A 22,735-nucleotide genomic window follows, 5' to 3' on the forward strand; every position below is an offset into this window, starting at 1 on the left:
TTAAATAAAGGTTATTATTATTATTATTATTAATCTTTTCATCACCATGGAGGAATTGTCACCACTCTTCTTTACAGAATCCAGCCACACTGGATTCTGGTGGTCAGTGGTCATTCCACTGCATTTCTATCAGATTTAAGCAAGGGCTTTGACTAGGCCACTCCAAAACCTTCATTTTGTTTCTTTAAGGATTCAGAAAATTAATTTAGTGTGTTTTGGTTACTTGTACTGCTGCATGACTCAGTTGTGCTTGAGCTTAAGCTCAGAACTGGCTACTCCCTTGTCCATCAGTCATGATAAGTCTTCTGGGCCCCAAACCAGAAAAGTATCCAGAACATCACAATATTTTTATGTCTCAATATCATATCCTGTTTCTAAATTTCATTTGCTAGTTTTAAGTCAAATAAAACACTGTGCACCTTTTCCAAAATGTTCCACTTTTATCTAGCAAATTCACAGAATGCTTTTTGTAAAAGTCTTGTTGATCATAAAGGTGTCTTTTTGGTAAATGTGAGCCGGCGCCGGTTTCCGCCCTGCAGCTCTCCCGTGGATGCCATTTACGTCCAGTCTCTTTCTTATTGTTGAATTATGAACACTGACCTTAGCTGAGATTAATTAGGTCTGCAGAGCTCTAGATGTTGCTCTGGGTTCTTTCTGACCTCCAGGATGAGTCTGATACTTGAATTTATTTGATGATCTGAAACATTTAAATGCGACAAAAAACAAAAAGAGAAGAAATCTGTAAGACAGCAAACACAAAAATTCTATAGTTAGTTGCTGATTCTTGTATTATTTGTTAGAATTAATCAGTATATCACAGATTGTTTTTCATGTTTTAGATGGACATGAAGATCTCTTCAAATTTGCTTCCAGTTTAATGAGGTTTAGACACTTGATCCCATTATATTGATTTGAGTAGTGAATAAATGCAGCACAGCAGCAGGTCAAAGATTTGTCAGACAACAAATGCTGTAGAGAGTTTCTCTCTGATCTATTTGATCAAACTCACATACCTAAAATTTATGGGGTGTGGGCTCAAAAAAAAAAAAACTAACTTCTGCAGAAACAGTTTTATTGTATCAGCTCTAAAATTATTACAAAGTCACTGGTACACAGCAGAACAAAACAAAGTCATCTCCACAAACCACTTAGCAAAATTAAGTATTACAATGGCTAAATAAAATAAATGTTATACTGTTACGTAACACATACAAACATTTCTGCATTACTTCTTTTCTAGCATTTATCTTAGAGCAGCCTTTTAGATGCACCATGACAAGTTCACAGTCATATTCAATAAATTAGAGCATAATAACATTTAAACAGGTACTTCTCAGTAAGTCCATAATTTTTTATAACATATATGCACATATAAGCTTATATATATTTAATTGGTCTGATGTAGTAATCTAATCTTGGATGCCATTTCATCAGTTGTGAGCAGAAAATCACCACAATTAACAGAAATAAAAGCTTAAAATCATATTAGTCTGTGTGTAAATAATTTATAATATGTGTCAGTGAGTTGAGCTACAGAACCAAAACTTTAGTTAAAGACAAAAATGTAGCGGGAGCCAAAAGCAAAAAGCCCATTTCATTTCACTAAAATCACCTAAAAAGCTTTGATTTTATAAATGATATTTGATTATAAAACCAGCTTACTTTACCTAGGAGTTTATACTGTGCATAACTAAACATTTGGAAGAGTAAAATCTAACTATTAAATAAGGTTTTGTCCAATATGTGACTTCAGCCCTTTCACATCCTTAGATTACCGTACACAGATTAAATGCCATCAAAAACAGTTTATGCTTCATAAGGGAAATCCCTTACCTTAAGCCAAATCTTGATAAACATGCACCTTTTTCATTATAAAGCAAATTATTGTAAACACCTAGCAAGATTTGTTTTTATTTATTCCACCAAAAAAACAGGGTAGCTTTGGTCACAGAGCTGTTTTAGGGTTTCAATATGAGGTTGAATGTTTGCCTTTGAATTCCTTCTGATAAGGTAATTTCCTGCCCTAAATCAATATTTAGTTTTGTCAAAGAGTAATTAAACCAAGAATAAAAGAATGAACAAATTTAAGATCTGACCAGATAATCTAGCAACTTGTGTGGGAAATCAAGGGCTCTTCAAGATCTTTTTACACCGCGATGACGCCTTCCGCCCTCTCTAGCGCGGCAGTATGAGCCTGAAAGACACACATTTATCTCCCATGAATGTGAGTGAAAAACTCACATGATCTGTTTGTAAGACACTGATGCAAATCAAACCAAAAGTTTCAAGCAACAGTGCGATCAAATGCAAGGTTCTCATTTTCTCAAGTAAAAATACGACTGACCGTTGATATCAGATATCTTTTATGCTTTAGGTTCTTGATAGCAGAATTTCTGATCTCCAGTTCTTTCTGCAAGCAAATGTTTTTTTGTTATGCTTTTGAAAACATTCTCAGAGAACTTATTAAGAGTAGCCACCAAAGGTGTGAGCTCACGACATTACCTCGACTTTGTGAGTGATTTCAGTGACAGCGGTTTGGTCCACGTTAGGGGCTGAGATCAAGGCGTGGAGCTGAGCGTGGATCTGCTCCACATGGTCATTCAGAGCCGTCAGCTCATCCTCCAGAGGCATGAGAGACAGATCTGCTTGTTTCTGCGCAATGTCGATTTTCTTAGGAACAGACGATTGTAGTTCCTCCACCTCAATCTGAAGCTGCACAAAGGTTAAAAACAACTTCAGTCATATGAATGCTTCTTACACGCCAGCCATCAAAATCTTAAAAAGGATTTTACCGTCCTGAATTGCTCTTCCAAGTCTTCAAACTCTGTCTTCTTGTCTTTCAGGACCTTTTTTTGAGGATTTATTAATTGTTTCTGTGAAACACATTGTAACAAATTATATTTAAAAAAAGAACATTAAAAAAACCCCACTTATAATAGCAACCAGTTACAAAAAGAATCATCAACACAACCTCTGACTGTGAGAAGGATTTTGATCTCCTTTCAAGACGGCTATATTCATTCTCGGTTTTTGCAACACGCTTTGCAAATTCTTTATTTTCTTTCAAAAGAGCAAAAAATTCATCTTTCATCAACATCAGCTCCAAGGCCTTTTTATCTCTGCATTCCTATAATGACAAAAAAAAAAAAACTTATGGGAGTTAAAAACAAAAATTACCACACCAAGGCACACATCAAGATTAAAGCTGCAGCAACTGAGAAATCTAAAAATAATCACCATTAGTAAAAAGCATGTGTGTGTAAAGTTGCATTTTTTTGTATTCAATTGTTATTGAATAACAAAATTACATTAAATCAAAACAAAAAATATATTTTAATCAGTCAATTGAAATTGCATCAAAAATCAGTCTAATAGCTATTTTATTTACGGGCTTACCTTAAGAGCTGTGATCTCTTTTACTGTATCTCTGCTCAGCATACTAATAAGCTCTTTTGCGTCACTTATGCATCTCTCAATATCTTCATTAAGATTGCCAAAGTGGCTCTTCCAGAGCAGCTCTCGCTCACATGTCACACTTTTCATTATGTTGTCGTGCTCCTTTTCCAGCTGTTGAATCTCTGTCTTGTTTCTGACTGCAGTTTCTGATTGAACAGGAACCAAAGATGTAGCTCATTATATTGCTGACACTATGAAATGCAGAACTGTGTAGCAAATTAGTTGCTCACCTCTCAGAAGTCTCTCCCACTTCTCCCTAGCTGCAGTCATTTCTTCTTCATGTTTCTGTTTGAAGGAAAAGAAGAACACTTGAGTGCGCGTCAGAAATGTCGAGGTGTTTTAATGTCATTCTGTACAGGACGAACCAGCAGAAGCTCTTTAAAAACGTCCTCACAGCTGGACTCCTGCATCTCAACCAGGATGCCCATCATTTCCTTATACAGATCTGCCTCCAGTTGACTCTGCTCATCCTCCAGCACATCGGTTGAGGTTACAATATCTGCTTCCAGCTCAGTGACTGTGTTATGGTGTTCACACAGGAGGTGCTTCATCTTCTGTTTAAAGACCTGGCAGGAAAGATATCAAATGAAGCTGCATAAAATGGAAAATCTATCCAGTTTTTCATTCAAAATGCACTACAATTATATGGGCTAAATGGTTTTATCTTCTCTCCGATGTCTGAAAGTGGTGACGCCTTTTAGGTGGCTGTGATTCATAACGAAGGTTAAGCATTCTTATGTACAGTACAGACCAAAAGTTTGGACACACCTTTTAATTCAATGAGTTTCCTTTATTTTCATGACTATTGACATTGTAGATTCACACTGAAGGCATCAAAACTGTGAATAACACATGTGGAAATATGCACTAAACAAAAAAGTGTAAAACAACTGAAAATACCCCTTATATTCTAGTTTCTTCAAAGTAGCAACATTTTGCTGTGATTACTGCTTTGCACACACTCTGCATTTTCTTGATGAGCTTCAAGAGGTAGCCACCTGAAATGGTTTTCACTTCATAGGTCAACCTGCCCTGTCAGGTTAATAAGTGGGATTTCTTGCCTTATAAATAGTCATGAAAATAAAGAAAACCCATTGAATTAGAAAGGTGTGTCCAAACTTCTGGTCTGTACTGTACTTCAAGCTACAGACTGAAAAAACTCATTTTCAACCAGCTGATTGTTTTCAATCATAAATGATCATCATAGGGAACAATGTCTCCTACAGTATGTGAATAAAATATAATAGTAACTACTACTGACTTCCAAACTGTTCTTTGCAAACATAAGATTGCACACAGTACTGTGGATTACACACAGGTGACCTTTTACCTTTGTCAAAATATATGTTTGTCTGAACATAGACGAAAACTAAATTCAGCCCTATTTGTGATAGCGCAGCCGCAGTATTTGAGCATTACCTTAATCCCCACTAGGTGATGTGCCTGATCATCCTCTATGGCCTTCTCCAGGTTTTTAAGTTCAGCCTTAACCTCCGAATGTTTTCTGTCAGTGACTTCCCGAAAGGACTGAATCTTGTCTCTCTCCAGCTGGAAGTAATTCCTCTCCTCCCTCTCTCTGTCCAGCACCTCGCGAAGTCGCACAACATGGTCTTCTATCTGAAAGACAAAATTTCGCTGTAAACTATCCAAACACGCTGCCCACACTTTGTAAACAAAGACATAAAGTATGTGGAAAAAGTATGTAAACCCAAAACAAGGATATAAAGAGGACTGTCTTAACTGGTATGAAAAAAAAGACAGATGTTAAGGTTAGTGGGGTTCAAACCTGTACTTTAAAACATTTAAATTATAACCTAACCTGTTCCCTCGATATCTCCTCCTTGGTGAGGCCATTTATTAGCGTGGGGGGCTTCGCTTCCGCCTTTTTCTTCTTTTCATCCTTTTTGGGTGGCTGTTAGACAAAAAGAAGTGTAAGCTCCAACTTTCATAGCTCCTTGGCTACTTTAAATGGAAACGCCATAATCATTTCTTGCTTATTAGCCTAACACCTAGCATTTCCGGAGAAAGCCGGAGCTGTTACCAACGACATTCGGTAATTAAATTAAAACATTTTTAATTTACGGAAAGTAATTCGTAAATTAAAAATCATATTTAAAAACATTTTACCATAATTCGTTTAGAGTCGATAACGATGACGGAACGGTGATTTCTGGGTTATGTGTTTAAGATAAACAACGGCCAGCAGGTACAACTCCAGTGGTCTACACTAAGGTTTCCATAGCAACAACGCCGTGAATGCGGAAGTAACTAGTATTTAAGTACATTTATGGCTTACGTGCTTTTTAAAGCAAAAAAAGTAAGGAGACTTTTACTTTTCTGTTTCGTCAATGCAGTGATTAAAGGCACGCTCATGTAGAAACAAGGCGGTTATAAAACTCTTGCTTTACATTTGTTTTGCACAGTTACAAAAAATGTGCTTTGTGTGTCTCCCCCAAATTCATGTTTTCTTTTTGTTTCTACTTCTCCACTTCGTGGGTCCCAAATTTGTATCATGATTTTTCTGTCTGACTCTCTTAAACCTGCAATTTGTGAAAATGTATAGAGTGCCAAATGTACCAAAATGTTATTTTAAAAAAATTATTAGACATTTAACATGTTTGAAATCGAATTGGTAATAAACACATATAATAGATAAATACATGTATCCCTAGTTATTTGTGTTAATTTACTGAGCTAAATTAAACGATTACCTAAAACTGGTGGCTCATTTTATGTAAAATCATATAGAATTATTTCAACAAGTTTGGGTTTCATAGTTTCTGTGTTACCATAAAATTGGAAAAAAAAAAGAATAACACTTGTTAGGTTAACCAGGATATTAAATTTACTGCACAAGTAGACAATGTTAGCATCTCATAACAAATGAGTTATGGCATTTTTTGACTCCATAATTTTTAAGTCTATGAACATACCGTTCCCAGCAGAGTTACAGTTTTGATGGTAATAGACAGAATAAAGCTTGTACTGTTTAAGTAGTTCCAAAGTTTATGTTACTTGTCACTTAAACCAGCACAAACACAGATAATGTAAAGGTTGAGACCATCACACGTCTGATACTTCTGCAGTATAATTCACACTGCAGAAAACGGTTTCAGTGCAAGGTTTTAAAACTGAATTAAGACAGTTTTTGTATTATAATTCAAACTTTATTTGTTGACAAAAAAAAATACTTAAACCAAACATACATCATAAATCATTGCTCATGAAGAAATGTAGGCATTGATGCCCAAAAACAGCACAACGGGATATCAACCAGGTAACTCTCATCCTGATTACAGTGACCTTTACGCCTTAGATGGGGATGTAGACACCTGGACGATTGGAGGGAACACTGAGACCGAAGCAAACATAATTAATGCAAATAACAATATGCAAGAAATACAAACATAAACAAAAACTACAGGACACTTACCTTTTGAGCGAATGAACTGGGTGAACAGATCTGCATCCATTACTTCTAACAAAAAGAAATGGCATGTTAAATTTATATGAAGTCAACTAGGCAAACTTTAATCAATATATCTTCAAGAACAGCATGTCCAACCTTTGGATGAATCTACGTGATTCTGTAGTTCTTTTGAAATGTTTTGACCTAGGAATAAAACATTTACACATTATACTAAAGAGGTGCACAGTTCCATAGTTGGAGGAAAATTATATTAATATATTTTAACATACAAAATCTGCAGCGGGGGACATTTTCATGAATTCAGTCACCTTCATGCTGATAGCCCTAAATAAATCCTAGGACAAATAATTGTCTTCATAAGTCAGGGAAGTAGGAAATAAAGTTCACATGTGTGTAATGAAATCTCAGTATAAATCAAGGTGGCCTGTGAAGCTGTCACAGGTTTGTTGGAAAAAAACACATCAGATTATTTCACTAGAAATATCTAGTGATATATTGTATATTCATAATTAAAAACAGAATATATTATGTAGCAACTCCAAGAATACCCGAGACATTCCCTTTCACCTCGGCTAAGAGGCTTGTAGATAAGAGCATTCATTGGAGAATTAGTCAAGAAGCTTATGACAACTCTGGGAGAGCTGCAGCAATAAACAGCTCAGATGGGAGAATCTGTTGAACAGACAACTTCACAGAAAGCCCCATTTTACAAAAATTAATTGAATGTCATGTTTCTGGTCTGCCGCAAGCCATGTACAACACAACAGGGTGGTTTGGTCAGATGAAAGCACAACTGAACTTTCTGCCTTAAATGTAAAACGCTGTAAATCATCTCTAATGTGAAATCTGGTGGTGGTGTCATCATGATATGGGATTGCTGTACTTCTGCATCATCAGTGATCCTGGTCAGAGGCAAAGGGAGATTGATGGAGATAAGTACATTTTTATTTATTTTCTTTCCCTTAAAGAAAACCTGTTAAAGACTCCAAAAAAACTTGATGCTGAGACCGAAGCTTACCTTCCAGAAGGATGAGGAAATTCATATGACTAATTGGCCTAGTCAAAGTTCCAATCTAAATCCATTTGGCAATCTTAAAAAGTCAGTCCTAACATGCAAGAAAACTTGCACTGTAATCGCATTTAAAGGTGGTTGCATTAAGTATGGATTTAAGTGGGGGATGAAGTGAAAAAACTTATTTTATGCTTTTATTTGTAGAATTTATTTCCACTTCAAAACTATGAGCTACTTTATGTTCACCCGTTACAAGAAACACTGATGAAATACAGCAACGTTTAAGTTTGGATTGACTAAATGAAAAGTTTCAAGGTGAATGAATACATTAGATACTCACATGCAGACTCTTCTGTTTTGTTTGGGCTAGAGTTTATAAAAGAGGATTCTTGAAGTTGCTCCATGTCCTGCTCAGCTCCCCATTCAGATTTAGTGCTTTTTGCGATAAAAGCTGATGCCTCCCAGAGTCCATCATTGTTTTCCTTATTTTCTGACGCAGATATTGCCGACTTGGCAGACTGCAAAATTTCTTCAGACGGTGGGACTGGAAGTACAACGAGAGCAGAGCTGACAGTTCTCTTGTTAAGAAGGACAACATCTATAGGCCCTCTGATGCTTTTCAGATAGATCTGATACTTTGCTGGGCAGTTTGGGACCTGCAGGAAGATACAGCCATTATCTCATCTGAATGAAACCGCATCAAGGACAGAGGAAGCAATAAGGATTCCTAATGAAGCAGAACTTACAGCTTTGGGAATGGGAACATCTAGCTGGGTGCCTGGCGGTGCTTGCACTGCCAAAATAATGTGACCTGGAGGGAAAGTAGATAATTATGATAACTTTTATGCAATTTAAAGCGAAAAAGAAAGTTTCTTTTAGCCCCTTGAACTGCTATATTCTTCCAACTAACTGGTGAATCAGCTAAACATCAACTCATTCTGTTTAGATAACAATAAAACTTCAATTGTTCAGAACTCATAATTACATTATCAAACTTTTGAGTACTTTTATGTCAAAATCAGCTGAGCCTTTTAATTATTTAATCCCTGCCTTTGAATTTTTGAAGCCTTGCAGGTTGAATCTAAGCCAAACCAAATCCTCCGGATTCACAGCAACTTTCTCTTCCTCTGATTTAAACTTGAAGGACACTTCAGTCAGAGAGGCTGACTTTTTAACCCTCATGCAACTTTAATGGTTTTGAACCTTACTTGACTCATGCTGCTATAACAATGTTCTTCAGTCTAAAAAAATATTCCCCTTGATTTTCTTGTTGGCCTCCTCAGTGCCGTCCTGTGAGAGCAGGTTTTGGTCGGATGCTATATGTCCATCTTCATTATTATGTGATGTTGCATTAGTTGGTGGGAGCTTTAGATGACACCCTGAGTTGATATGCCCTTGAACTGTCACACATCAAACACATAGTATGGACAGGATGTGCTTGGCTTTCTTCCAAGCAGTAAAAGTTTAATGGCCTTGGTCGATTGTTGCAGAGAATCTGGATAAAAAGTGATATTCGACTAGGCTCAATAGAGTGAAATCTTTAAAATATTTCACCAGAGCAATATAGGCCAGGTAACTATAGCAGCATAGGATAAAGCAGAATTCCCCCAACTGTATTTTTTCCCATATAATCCTTTATTATTATTGCAAAGTGTTTTAAAACAAAGTCTGATGTTCTCTCATACACAACTTCAAGTTACTATCATGTACTGTAAAAAACGAATTACCCTTTAACCCCTTTAAAACAAATCAGCCATAAAAAACCCAGCCTCACCACTGAAGCAGTTGCAGATATCGTGATTGGTCACATAGGTCAGAGTTGATTTGAGTTAAGAAATATTGATAAGCGATATAGTTCAGCATCAATGCGACACACATGATTAGTTTGAATCTGATCACTGCAGTGCCAAAAGAAATTAAGAAACATATTGTAAGCCAACATGTTTATGTATAAACTGCTGCAGAAAGGATATTTTTTCCATTCTTCTGTTTGGCTCCTGATGACGTCTTGAACCAACATCCTCTGCTGGTCCAGTATAGATTCCTTCCACTTCAAGTCCTCCAGCTCAGAGTTCAGGTTCATGAATCTGTTGTCAAGAGGTGTCCCTCTTGGAAATCAAAAAGAACGTGTCAAGCTGTTATACAGACTCTGTTTTGCTCTGCAATCCTAATATGCAAACCAACAAGAGGTAAAAACTTACACCCATTTCACATGGCGCTTGGATATTTTGACAATAAGACCGATGCCCTCCAGCACGTTTGTGATATCGTAGATTCTTCTGATATGTTTCACAGCCAGAACCTTGAATGCCTGAAAGAGTATATTAGTAGCATTAAATTAGTATACCGGTAAATTAAAAACAAACACAATTATGTTAAAGACAGCCCAGATGTCATCACTGGGATAAATATTAAGAGATGCAAACATGCAGTCATTTTCAATAAGAATGAAATTAGGTGTTCCAATGTGTTGAAAATAACCTTTCAGCAGGTATTTAACATACTTTTCAATAAGCCAATATTTCTGTATTAAAATGTTGTTTTACTGGTCTGATGTAATATAATTTTGAATTAGCTATAAGTGGAAAATTATCATAATACAAGCAAAATAAAGCCTTAAAAAATAATGATATATGCAATGTTCCACTTAGTGAATTGTGTTACTGAATAAATAAGATGTTTAAATATTTTTCAAATGTGTTAAATATAGCCATCATTACACTTTACCTATTTAAAGTGTTTTACCTCCTGTTTTTACTGACAATCATGGCTTACAGCTAATAGAAATACAAACTTAGGTTTTTGGAAAATCTTGAATATTACATGAGACCAATAAAAGAAATGTCATACTGAAATATCATGCTATTACCTACACAATTACCACTTTACAGCTGTGCAACAGTCATTGTCTCCTTCCACAAGGAAGACAAGCTGCAAAACAGTCATTTCTAAATAAGTTGGCTGATCACAAAGTGCTGTATGTAAGTATAAAACTGGAAAGTTGGAAGGAGAGTGGTAGAAAAAGCTGTACTAGCAACAGGAACAACTGTAGAATGGAGACAATTGTGAAGAAAAGTCAATTCAAGAGCTTGTGGGGATTCCCAAATTGTGGACTGCAGTTGGAATCCTATTTATTTATTGAATACTAGAAATTGCCAACCTCCTTCCTTGTTTCTAATCAAAATCAATCAATCAATCAAATTTTATTTGTATAGCACATTTCAGCAGCAAGACATTTCAAAGTGCTTTACATCATTACAAACACAGAATCACAATGCAATATAGAATCAATCATTAAGTCAAGTTACATAAGGATGTAAAAGCCGTACACATAATGTGCAAACAATCTAGACTTTAATGTTGAATGAAATATTATAAAAGTAGTTAGCTAATTTATATTAAAAAAATGAAATGAACTACGTTAAAACGGACTTTCAACACAGACTATTTAAACTTGGGGCGTGTTGCGTTCACTGTTCAACGTACGTGGTTCAGGTCCAGCTCCCCGTGCTCGGCCTCCTGTAGCAGCCTAACAAACCTCTGAGTCAGAAGGGTCAGGCTCTTGGGAATCCTCTTGGAACTGAGGTGTTGTCTCGAAACAAAGGTTTCTTTTTCTGGACTTTCTTCAGAATCCATTCTACCGCACAGAACAATCAAACAAACCCGATTTGAATTAGCGGCGCGGTGCCAACAACCGGAATGTTGTCCTTCAAAATAAAACCCCGGTCGGGTTTCCTGTGTGTGTTTTCTTCGAAATTGTATTGTAATGTTGCTGATAAACTTATATGATTTTTTTTTTTATAAAGACAACTAAATTACGCGCTTACCTTTTCTGGTTTAATGGAAACTAGAACCAACGTAGTTTCAAGCAAAACTTTATTTTTGCAACATTTCTTAGCGGAAGAACTTTCGTGTACGGACAAGAAGTTAGTGACTCTTAATGACAGCGACTTTTACATAAGATAAAAAAGTTAGAAATGTTGGTGAATGTTGTCGTAGTTTAATTTCTGATGTCAAGGCCGTCTTTGATTACTGTTTCATTTGAACGTGTCTTGTTTTGTGATACGAAGCTTCCTGCTGCCTTCAAAATAAAAGCTCAACCACTTTTTAAATAGTCATTTCTCATGAATGTATTTACACTGGTTGTACATGAAAATTGGACAAATAACATAGCTTCTATTTTCAAAAATATTTTTCTTTCAATAGTGAGGAAACCTGTGACTAAAGTCTAAATTATTTTTGTGCAAGGGAGCGTGACTCCAATATTATTAACACTCTCTTCCCAGATTGCAGTAAAATGATTTTAGCTTGAATAAAAATAGTTCAAAACATATCAGATATTTTTTATATTTTTATAAATGAAAGGTTGTGAAGCATCTTAATGTTAAAATTAGAGTAAAAATGTGGTGAGTCTTTGAAATTGATTATCTTTTCTTGCGAAATTTCGTAGCACAACTTTATCTGAGGCTATTGTGTCCACTTATCAATCCTTGTGGCTCAGACTTGTCTCTGCCCTTTGTTTTAGGTTTTGCATTGATAAGCCCCACGATTGTGTTTGTCAGTGGAAAAGCCACTCAGCAAATTATTTTTAACCTTCTTTTTCCAAGGTCTGAGATGAGTAAAATTATCTCTTGAGACGTGCTCAAAATAAAAGCACAGCGTATTATGTTCTTTGTCATTGCTTTTATTCCAAGACATCTCTGTGTTACAACTTGAGCATGAAAAGGAAAAAGAAAGTATTCATAAAGAAAGAAAAAAAAGTCACCATCCTCCATCAATTGTATATAGGCTACCTCAAGGGCGTAGGTTTGGTCTAAGTTTTGGTGGGACCTTACAACTTACTGACCAACCCCCGCCCCCTCAACGACCATTTTTGACCGGGAGGGTGGGGGAGAACAAAATTGGCTTAATAACCCCCTCCCAGCCTCCCGATGTGAAAAAATATTAGATAATTAACAGACCTATTCTACCTCACATTAAGTGCTGACCTAAACACCGGACTTAAAAACAAATGCGTTGCGTGATATCTAACTTATGGGTCCCCTCACTGTACTTACAGCCGAGGTAGCGAAATAACTTCTAATGTCTGCCGTCCTTTTCTTTTTTGGTGGCGACATGGTCTCGGAGACTCATAATGAATGTCAAACTCAGAAGGAGACGCGTTCACTGTCAGCACCGTGGACCAAGCTTCCGTTCCGCGTGTGGCCAGCTGGCCGCCGCCTGGTGCAGCCAATCAAAGAACGTAGATCCACGTTCTGTGAGCCAATAGCGGGTCGTCATAGTTCATAACAGCGGATTTTAAAATGAATGCTACCACTGCGTAGTATATTGAAATATTAAACTAATCAATGTAGATTTTCGTTTATTTATTTTGTTTTTGTTAAAAAATACATATGTTTTTTTTTTTTTTTAATTAATATGGCAAAAATTGGTCGGGACTATTTTATATCCCTTGAATATTGGTCGTGACATGTCACGACCGTCCACACCCAAACCTACGCCCATGGGCTACCTGCGCTTCCAGATATCTTTTTGTTGTGGATTTGAAACCTCATCAAACTTTAATTCAAAATGTGAAGAATCAGCAACAAGAACTCTTAATATTTTTGAATGAACAGCACCTAATTTATTTATTTTTTTAAAGAAATTAATAAAAAAAATCTGTTTGTGTTTTCCTCTGACCCAAATTGTTGGTAAAAACTACATCCACATCTTTGAAGAAATTACTTACTTTTATTCTCATTAAATTTTCTAATTAATGTCTCTTTTTTATGTGCATGTTTATTATATTCCAAGAAAATATTCTCTATTGCTTTAATTTGACCACAATGGACACAGCAACCTGTAGCATGTTTAATATGGTTCCTTGCTTTACCTAATTTAAAAGTGTTGAGCTGTTTCCGTGTTCCGGCACGCAGAGGTCACGTGACTCCGCAGCAGTCATATGACGCTAAGTTTGGATCTTGGTGTTGTTCCGTGCAGGAAGCTCTTATCTTCGTCTCAGTGTCTGGGGTTTCGGTGTGACACACAGGTGAGGTTGAGCGATGCACGTCGGCGGTTTCCTGCTGTGTTTGCTGTCCGTCCTTCAGCTCGGCGCCCGGGCTCAGTACGCCCCCGATGAGGTCACTCATCTGCCGGGCATGACGTTCAAAGCCAACTACAGTCAGTGGTCTGGATACCTGCAGGCAGGAACTGGGAATAATGTGAAGTTTCTCCATTATTGGTAAGAGACTTTGTGACTGACTGATGGTGATGGTGTGAAATGTTTGATAAAATACTTTAAATGTCATTTGCTAAGATGTTGAAACTACCAAAGATATGTGTATTAAACTACAGAGAGTATTATGTAATTATTCTTTCATATTTCAAACAATCTCTTAGCTGCGGCGAGATTTTCAGTCACCGTGTTTTGTACTGTTGGAAAAACATGTGACAACCTAACTTTCTGGTTTTGTGGAAGAGTCTCTTTTTCTTCTTCGGCTACTTTGAAGATTAGCTAAAATAAAGAAGAAAAGATAAGAGGAAAATCTGTTTTAGTAAAAGCTCATGTAAGCCTTCTTTAGGGATTTTCCCAATACGAAAAAATATAATCACTACAATAAAGTATCTCAACATCAGGAAGTGAGCGACCAGAACCGCAGCTGATGATGAGAGATCAATCAATCAATCAATCAATCAAATGTTATTTGATTAGCACATTTCAGCAGCAAGGCATTTCAAAGTGCTTTACATCATATCAAACACAGAAACACGATGCAACACAGAATCAACAAGAGGTGCCAACAAAGTACTCCTGCATTTTGCAGTAAAGGCACAGGATAGGAAATCAGTTGTTGGAGGTATTTGATTGAACTGCTGAAACCTGCAGTGACATGTTGTGTAAATGTTTCAGACGAATATTTAATGATCCCTCCTTCAGTGTCGATGTGAAAACTGAGGTGATCCTTCACAGATCAAATTCACTTCATCCCTAGTCTTCCTCAATGCGCTCGGTCGCCAATAACCACCAATATCGTTCTTCTAGTCGACTATTTTAAAATAGTTTGAGGTAAAGTTTAACAGGAAGGAAGAGAAGATGTTGAAAATTAATAGGTGAGCTTGCTGCTGGCATTCTTTCCAAGATGAATTTCTTTTACACTTTTCTCTGTAAATAAAAGCACTAGAAGTTAAACACTGATAAAAAAATGCTATTTGCCCAAAGTCCAACAAGAAAGAAAAATTACTTTAATTTTTATATTAAAACAAAACTTTGCAGTACCCAAAGTGGAACAAACTAAAATTCGCTCGCAGCCGAAGAAACACATTTATATTTAACTATAAGCTCAGCTTTGAACTTCCTCTCCCAGAACTAGAACGTTTTGAGAGTAATAAAAACCACAAGAACTAAGAAGTTACCCATAAATAACTGTGACAGCTTTCCTCTTGCTTTAAATGGGAACTAAACTCTCAGAGAGTTAAATAAATAAAGACAATCATATTTCTATTGACTGAATTTACCAGCTGCAAATCTTTAGTTGCAATCTTTCTTATTTTGTATACAACAGTTATACATTTCTAGCGACGTTGAGGGGGGGGATATTTTATTTTTTATTTCACATTTGTTGGGTGTTTGGATCAGAAAACCACAACCTTTGCAAGCTCCTACTAAATAAAAATTGTCAAGAGCTAGAAAAATAGTCCTACTATATAAAATGTGCTTTTGTAATGCGAAGATTTCACTTCTGCATTTGGGTTTGGAACAGAGAGAGGAAAACGATCATCTTTATTGAGTGGAGCATTTTATTTTTGGGGTAAAAGAAAACCAGTATGTAATGCTTGGCTTAATGACAAAGAGATTTCTTTAACTCATAATTTAACTGCTAATTTTTAGCAGCTTTTCCATCCAAAGTTGAGAGGAATCACTTTGAAGGATCTGTTTTCTGCTGGTTCTGATCCTGCTCCTTGTCACAAGTTTGTTGCAAATCAAATGTATAAATCCTGGCTTCCATGTTGCTGAAAAATTCTGTAATTCTGTCTGTTGTGTATTAACCGTCACTCCATGTTGTGTATGACGGTTAATTATTTATCTCTGATGTTCTGCAGGTTTGTAACTTCTCAGAGAGATCCGGCCACAGACCCGCTGGTCCTCTGGCTGAACGGCGGGCCCGGCTGCAGCTCTCTGGACGGATTCTTGTCGGAGAACGGGCCGTTTCATGTGAGCTCTCTTGTCGTGGACTTCACTGCATCTGTGCACTGTTGACTCAGACAAACTTTAAATTGTTAGGCCTTTATTTGCAGGTAAATGATGATGGAGCCACTCTTTACGAGAACAAATTCAGCTGGAACAGGATCGCCAACGTGCTGTACCTGGAGTCTCCTGCAGGAGTGGGATACTCTTATTCTGACAGTAAAAAATACGACACGGATGATGATCAGGTACGTTTGTTTCTCTTGCTTGGACCAAAAAGAAAGCTCGCAGATAATTTGAGACTGTAAATGTTCTTTTTCTCAGGTTGCTGACGATAATTACAAAGCCCTTCAGAGTTTCTTTGCCAAGTTCCCGAACTTTACTCAGAACGAGTTCTTCATCTTTGGGGAGAGTTACGGAGGCGTTTACGCTCCGACGCTGAGTCTGCGTGTGGCAACAGGAAAGGCTAAGATCAACTTCAAGGTGAGGTGCTGCAGGACAAAACGTAAAAGTAGAAAGTTCAAGAAGTGGAAGTAGATGAATTACTCGGAGTGAAATGTTTTCAAGGATTTATTTTTTTATAATTATTGCTTGCAGCAAAAAATTTCAACATTGCAAATGACCAGTAAAAGATATTTAATACAGAAATGTCAGCCTATTGAAAAGCATGTTCTTGTATTGAAAAATATTTTAAATCAGTTGCTTGTCCTCATTGAGGAGTCAGTTGAGGTTTTGAGATCCTCTTCACAGATTAAACAAAATATAGAAAAATGCTAAAAGACATTTTTCCCATAAATGATTGAAGAAAGACAAAGAAATATTGTCTGTTTTTGTTTTTCTTTGTATGTTTGTTAAATTGACTTTGTAGAAAGCCATTCATATTCGACCAATAGTTGTGGTTATCAATCACCTTCGCTTATATTTTATGGGTCAAAAGCTGAAAAATTCTGAAAACAATAGTAATTACAAGAATGTTTAATTTTAACCTTTTTTTATTGATTGCTTTCATACTAAGCTCTAAACTTTCTAAAAAATAATTTCAGATTTGTATTAATTCCAAACCATTATCATAAAAACGGACAGAGATGAAAAGTTAATCTGTTTTAATTGAATCATTATAATGTTTGTCTTTTCAGGGCTTTGCGGTGGGAAACGGTCTCAGTAGCTTTGCGCTCAATGACCAATCTTTGATCTACTTCGGTTATTACCATGGCCTGTTTGGAGAAGAGTAAGCAACTCTTTCTACTGTCAGTTTTTAAGAAATTGTACAAAAGTATATGAACCTCAGACGTTCAGGAACATATTTCTGTTTCGTAATTGTAAATAAAAGTATCACTTCTGTAACGTCAATAGAAAAATAAGCTTTACTCTTCAGTTTGCTGTTCTTGTCTTTTTAAATTGCCTCCAATCTAATTGGTTGAAATCCTTATTTGTTTACCAAATGTTTTTAGTCTAAGAACAAATAACAATTTTAACAGTGGTTTCAGATCAGTATATCAGGAGAAAATCCCTCTTTCTGTCTGAACTTTGGTCTCATTTGGTTACTGGGTAACATCGTTGAGTCAAAGCTTGTTTCTTTTTATTTTGCCTGAAATGTGTCTCTGCTGTTAAAATGACCATGTGCAATTGTTCTCCCAGCTTTAAAATGTCTTGTTTTTGTCTACTATTTCATTCCTGTTGTTTGATTTTTTTTTTAACAACTACCAATAGATTATTGCATTCGAATTGAAAAAAATCCTTTAAATTTTTTTGGGGGGGATATGCATAATTAATTACAGAAATAAAAACAAATCTTTCCTGCTCAATGAACTTATTATCCTCCCAGCTTAGACTTGGAAACACACATAAAAAAAACTTAAACTGTGTAAATGTTAAAGTTTTTGTGGGTTCTAGGGGACTTTCAGTCCCACTCCATCAAATAACCAGCTTTAAATGTATAAGTTTGTGAATTTACAGTGAATTTTCTGTTCCTTTTTTTTTAGATGGTTTCTGTCATGTGACAGCAAATCTTTTGCAGATCGCTTATGAGGTTTGTTTGTGCTTCATGTGCAGTTTGTGGCGTGATCTGAACATAAACTGCTGTGACGAGAAAAGCTGTAACTTTTACAACAACACTAATGAGAAATGCATGACTCTGGTATGTGTCGACCGTCCTGCGGGAACTTTCTGGCTTTCCAAAATGAAGATCAACATTTCCTTTTTACTGCTCAGGTGAACGTGGCGTTTGTTATCGTGTATGAAAGTGGACTCAACGAGTATGCCCTCTACCTGGACTGCGAGGGCCTCAGAGCGTACCACAAAGGATACGAGCGAGCAATGGGTCATCTCTTCAGGAGCTACAGGAAAAACCTGTCCAGCTTCAAGGTGCTCTGCATTTCGATCACTCGTCTGTGAATCCATCAGATTCTTTTTAATGTCATGCAACATTACTGGTGATGATGTCGAACGCAGCTTCCAGATGTCAAGATGTCCTCTGTGTCTCTGAGGGGCGTCCCTCCCTGCATCAACAGCACGGCTCAGACAAACTGGCTGAACAGAGGCGACGTGAGGAAAGCGCTGCACATCCCAGACGTTCTGCCACCCTGGGACATCTGCAGGTAGATCCACGCAAACAGGAACATAATTTATCTCACGTTTTATTTTAAAACTGCAAATAGGGCTTACCCTTTCAACTAAGAGATTTTTTTAATAAGTGACGGCGATAATGGAACTAGAGCTGAAATGATTAATCTTGATGGATCAATTGTTGAAATGATTGTCAACTAACTTCGTAATTGCTAAATGAAGTATACAGACCGTTTGGTGAAAGAACAAATGAAGAGCAGTAAAGACGAAGGAAAAAAAAATATTTTTTACATGTGTGAAAATATGTTCCATCCAGAACTCAGTTTCAGCTTCACCTGGTTCAAAATCTTTTTGTAAAAAAATCTCATTTTGAGCTCCTTTTGCATACAATTATTTCAGTTGATAATAAGAAAATGTGACTCGATGCCACTGAGCTTTTCATGTTGATGGTAGAATTAGTTTTTTAGCTGCAGATGCATTCGCTAAAGGAATGCTGTGTTGTTGCCATTCAGACAATAAATGTATTTATTTTCTTATTTAAAATCTCGTTTTACATTTTAATGCATTTCTGATATTGCATAAAAAAGGTAAAGGAAAAAATCTGCAAAATGTGCCATTCTTTTAAATCCAAGTAATCGATAGAATAATTGATTACTAAGTAATTAGTTGCAGCGCTAAGTGGAACTACTGTGAATTATTGTTTTCAGATAGTTTATGTTGATTATGTGTCCTTGTTGCAGTGACATTGTTGAACAACAATACTCGATGTTATACCACACAATGAAGGAGGTTTACCTGAAGCTGCTCTCTCTGGACTTGCGAGCGCTCGTCTACAACGGAGACACTGACATGGCCTGCAACTTCCTGGGAGACCAGTGGTTTGTGGAGGACCTCGGATTTAAGGTGCATTCTGAAAATATTTTATTTAAATCCATAAATACACAACTTCTTAAATGTACCAAAATATGCACACGTTCTCTTGATTTATAAAGATTAAATGTAGCTGGAGTTACTTGAGTAAATAGTTTTTCTTTTTTCTGTAGAGCTTTGGCACACCCTAGTGATGGAGTTGAGGTAGTTCAACTGTCAGGGAGACTTGATTTGCTCGTCAGGCTAAATGTGTTTGGTCACCTTCTGAAGATGACCAAACCCCCGATAAGAACAAGAAAAAGAACCGCTGCTTTTCTTGCCGGAAGAAAGTGGGCCTTACTGGTTTTGACACGTATTGGTGACACGTACTTCAGAGTGAGAATATGTTATTAATGCCTGAGGTTGAAGTCACCAGCCTTTCATCACTTCTGCTCACTAGTTTTGTTTTTTTCCCCTGTGGATTTGAATAGAAATAGCTTTTTTTTGTTCCACAGAGAGAAAATTCAGATATGGTCAATCTTATTTATAAAGCACGTTTAAAAACAGCTATTGACTATGGCACAGTGGTGTACAGTATTCATAAAAACACCTGTAAAAAAAATAAAAAGACATAGGAGTAAATCAAAATAAATTAAACAGGACAAGTAGAATACAATGTCAGACCTTATGTAAATGCCAGAGACTAAAAATGAGCTTTAAATGTTTCAGACTCTGGGAAGATCTAATGTTGTTCCATAAATTCGGAGCAGTGGCAGCAAATGCCAGGTCTCTCCTCTGCTTTTAGTCCGTCAGAGCAGTTTATTATTTGATCAAAGCTTTCTGGAAATGGAATAGTAGTGAAGAGTATCCTGGAGGTAAGTCGGCGCTAAGCCATTTATAACTTTTAAAAACCAATAAAAGAATTTTAAAATCAGTCTGATGAGAAGCTCAGGTTTTCCAGGTTCCGGCCGAGCTGCAGCCTTTTGAATCATTTGGAGATGTTGTAAAGAATATCAGTCCATATAATTGGAGTGATCCAAGTGTGTCGTAATGAAAGCATGGATAAGTTTGTGTTCTTTCTAAATGATTTAAACCAAACAAGCCAGTTCTTCATAACGCAGCTTTAAGATTTGCCTCATCACTGTGTTAAAATCTCTCCAGGCAACCAGCAGGTACCAGCCCTGGATCCATGATGACCAGATTGCCGGTTTCTATCAGCAGTTTGGAAACATCACTTTTCTGACAGTGAAGGTAAGCGCTGATGTTTGCGTGAAAACATGTCCTGATTCGGTGAGTGTCACAGATGTTGCATTTCATGTGTTTCAGGGCGCCGGCCACATGGTTCCCCAGTGGGCGCCGGGTCAAGCTTTCCACATGTTTCAGTCCTTCATAGAAAACGGACGGTACTGAGTCTGTGGAGGCAACCTGCGTTTTGCAGCCTGACGGCCATGTTTCATTTCAGGGAAGATCCATTTGCTGTGCCTAAAGACTGCTGAGGCGAACTGACCTCAAGTTTGATATCTGTGTTTTTTTTCTTGTGGTGGGTTCTTGCATATATGCCTGTGTGGTTTTATTTCTTTGCTTGAAGAATGAGAATAAATTCGCAGTTTGTTTGATCATATTTGTTATGGCAGGACTGTCACAGTCCAGAGCAAAGCTACAAAGGGAAGATGTAATCCTCAACATGTAACTGAAAATAAATTATATTAAAATTGAGCCGATTTCTGGATCTTAATGGGGAATGGAGGGGAAACCATTCAAATTTACCAACAACTTGGAGTTGTAAGAATAAAGTCTACAAAAAAGTGGAAATGGGAACTCTTTGAATCAGTCCAAACTGGTGTCTAAATTAAATTTCAGCTAAATTAAAAGTCCTCAGGAGCCATAAATCCCGCTCTGCTTAAAACACAAAATTATTTTATTATGAATTCTCTGGTTTTTATCTCCTCAGCAACAAACTAAATATGAAATATTTGAATAAAATAGAAAAAGAGCAATTTGTTTTTGGTCTAAAGAAGGTCCTCATGGCTTAAATCCAGGGAGGGTGTAGCAAAGTTTAATTAATGGATGCTTTTGAGTAAATAGTCATTGAATGTTTGGGACCCTACCTACAATATTTAAATTAAAGCTAAAAACACAACTAATAAGTTATGAACTGCAGTTAGGAGTCACACTTTTGTTGCTCTTGCTTTAAGGGAGTTGTTACATGCAGTGGTGGCTGCATGTGGGATTCCTCCCAGTTCGGGTTGCTGCTGAGCTCCGGTGGGTTAAGCAGGCCCAGCTGGTTTCACTCTGTCTCTTGATGAGCAGAGTATAAAACTAGCTGGGAAACTGACTTTCGGGGCCTCTTGGCCAATTGGGCAGCATGTGTGCTGCAGCTTGGTGGTGCTGCAAATGAGGATTTTTGGTCTACTAGAAACCCTGGTTTTCATTGTTATTCTCCCTTTTCTTTTCTTGTAGGTTTTCATTTTCATCTTTGAGTTTTCTCTGGATCCCCCAGAATAAACCCTTTAATTTTACCCTCCTGGTTTTTGCCTCTTAATTTTTCCTGGCTTATCTATTGTTACAGCCCCCCCTCCTCCAAAACCCCTAGACTGCCTTGGGGATGTAACAGGAGTCAATTGCACTAATTTAAGGTTCTAATTATTTGACTTTTAAAGCATAGTATGTGAGCTCTGGATTGATAATGTCACTTCAGGAAAAAATGTTTGTTGTATTAATATTGCAATATAAATTTTGCTGTAAAACAACGGGGCCCAAAGTGGGCCCCCCATCCTGGAGGGCTGTTTTAGTTCTCTGCCTGGTGGTAGTAACAACGTTCTCAGCGTGTCCGTGTCCTTCTTAGGCCTCTCATGATCCGTCATTGGATCCAGGTATTAAACCAGGGTGTGATGATTTACCCCCTCCCTTTTTGTTTTTGTTGTGAAATTGTTAGTTGTAGTGGTGTAAATATTTTTCCAGGAATATAGTCTAGTGCAAATGTGTTTTTCTATATGGAAATGGAAATGTTGTCTCCACCCCTTAATTAGAGCCAATGCTTTAAAAGCCAGGTGGTTTTAGATCAGAGGGAGACTCTCCCTCCTGTTTCAATGCATGTTATGCTGTGAACTGGAATGAAATGTTTGAAGAAGTGCATGAAGAAAAACATTCGGAGCTCTACAATTTCTGGTTTCTGTCTGATTTCTCATTGCAAACCAACACAGGGAGAGAACTAAAGTATGCAGGATGCCGGACCTCCAGGACCCACTTTGGGCAC

The 22,735-nt window shown here is 37.0% G+C and overlaps 2 protein-coding genes across 4 annotated transcripts; one reads left to right on the forward strand and one right to left on the reverse strand.

Moving 5' to 3' along the window:
* Positions 1-498: 498 nt before the first annotated feature.
* On the reverse strand, positions 499-13,113 carry LOC102229643 (growth arrest-specific protein 8-like). Of its 3 annotated transcripts, XR_002752614.1 has the most exons (12): positions 12,956-13,113; positions 5,276-5,368; positions 4,876-5,073; positions 3,822-4,022; positions 3,687-3,741; positions 3,397-3,602; positions 2,972-3,127; positions 2,793-2,873; positions 2,503-2,712; positions 2,345-2,410; positions 2,097-2,194; positions 499-739 (listed from the first exon to the last, which is right to left on the reverse strand). XR_002752614.1 is itself a non-coding variant. In XM_023331867.1 (11 exons), the coding sequence occupies exons 1-11, from the start codon at positions 13,013-13,015 to the stop codon at positions 2,147-2,149; spliced, it is 1,374 nt and encodes a 457-aa protein (XP_023187635.1). In that variant the 5' UTR covers positions 13,016-13,113; the 3' UTR covers positions 1,056-2,146. The 3 variants fall into 3 exon arrangements, 2 of the variants coding, with proteins under 2 accessions (XP_023187635.1, XP_014330155.1); XM_023331867.1 differs by lacking the exon at positions 499-739 and having other exon boundaries at positions 1,056-2,194; XM_014474669.2 differs by lacking the exons at positions 499-739; positions 12,956-13,113 and adding an exon at positions 5,584-5,967 and having other exon boundaries at positions 1,056-2,194.
* A 715-nt stretch (positions 13,114-13,828) lies between these two features.
* On the forward strand, positions 13,829-21,195 carry LOC102229123 (lysosomal protective protein-like). Its single transcript, XM_014474667.2, has 11 exons — positions 13,829-14,121; positions 15,981-16,092; positions 16,176-16,313; positions 16,390-16,548; positions 17,202-17,293; positions 18,118-18,202; positions 18,277-18,429; positions 18,517-18,662; positions 19,371-19,533; positions 20,641-20,730; positions 20,806-21,195. Exons 1-11 carry the CDS (start codon positions 13,943-13,945, stop codon positions 20,887-20,889), a joined length of 1,401 nt encoding a protein of 466 aa, XP_014330153.1. The 5' UTR covers positions 13,829-13,942; the 3' UTR covers positions 20,890-21,195.
* Positions 21,196-22,735: the final 1,540 nt, after the last annotated feature.

Source organism: Xiphophorus maculatus, chromosome 4, assembly GCF_002775205.1.
Source record: "Xiphophorus maculatus strain JP 163 A chromosome 4, X_maculatus-5.0-male, whole genome shotgun sequence".
NCBI classification, from domain to species: Eukaryota; Metazoa; Chordata; class Actinopteri; order Cyprinodontiformes; family Poeciliidae; genus Xiphophorus; species Xiphophorus maculatus.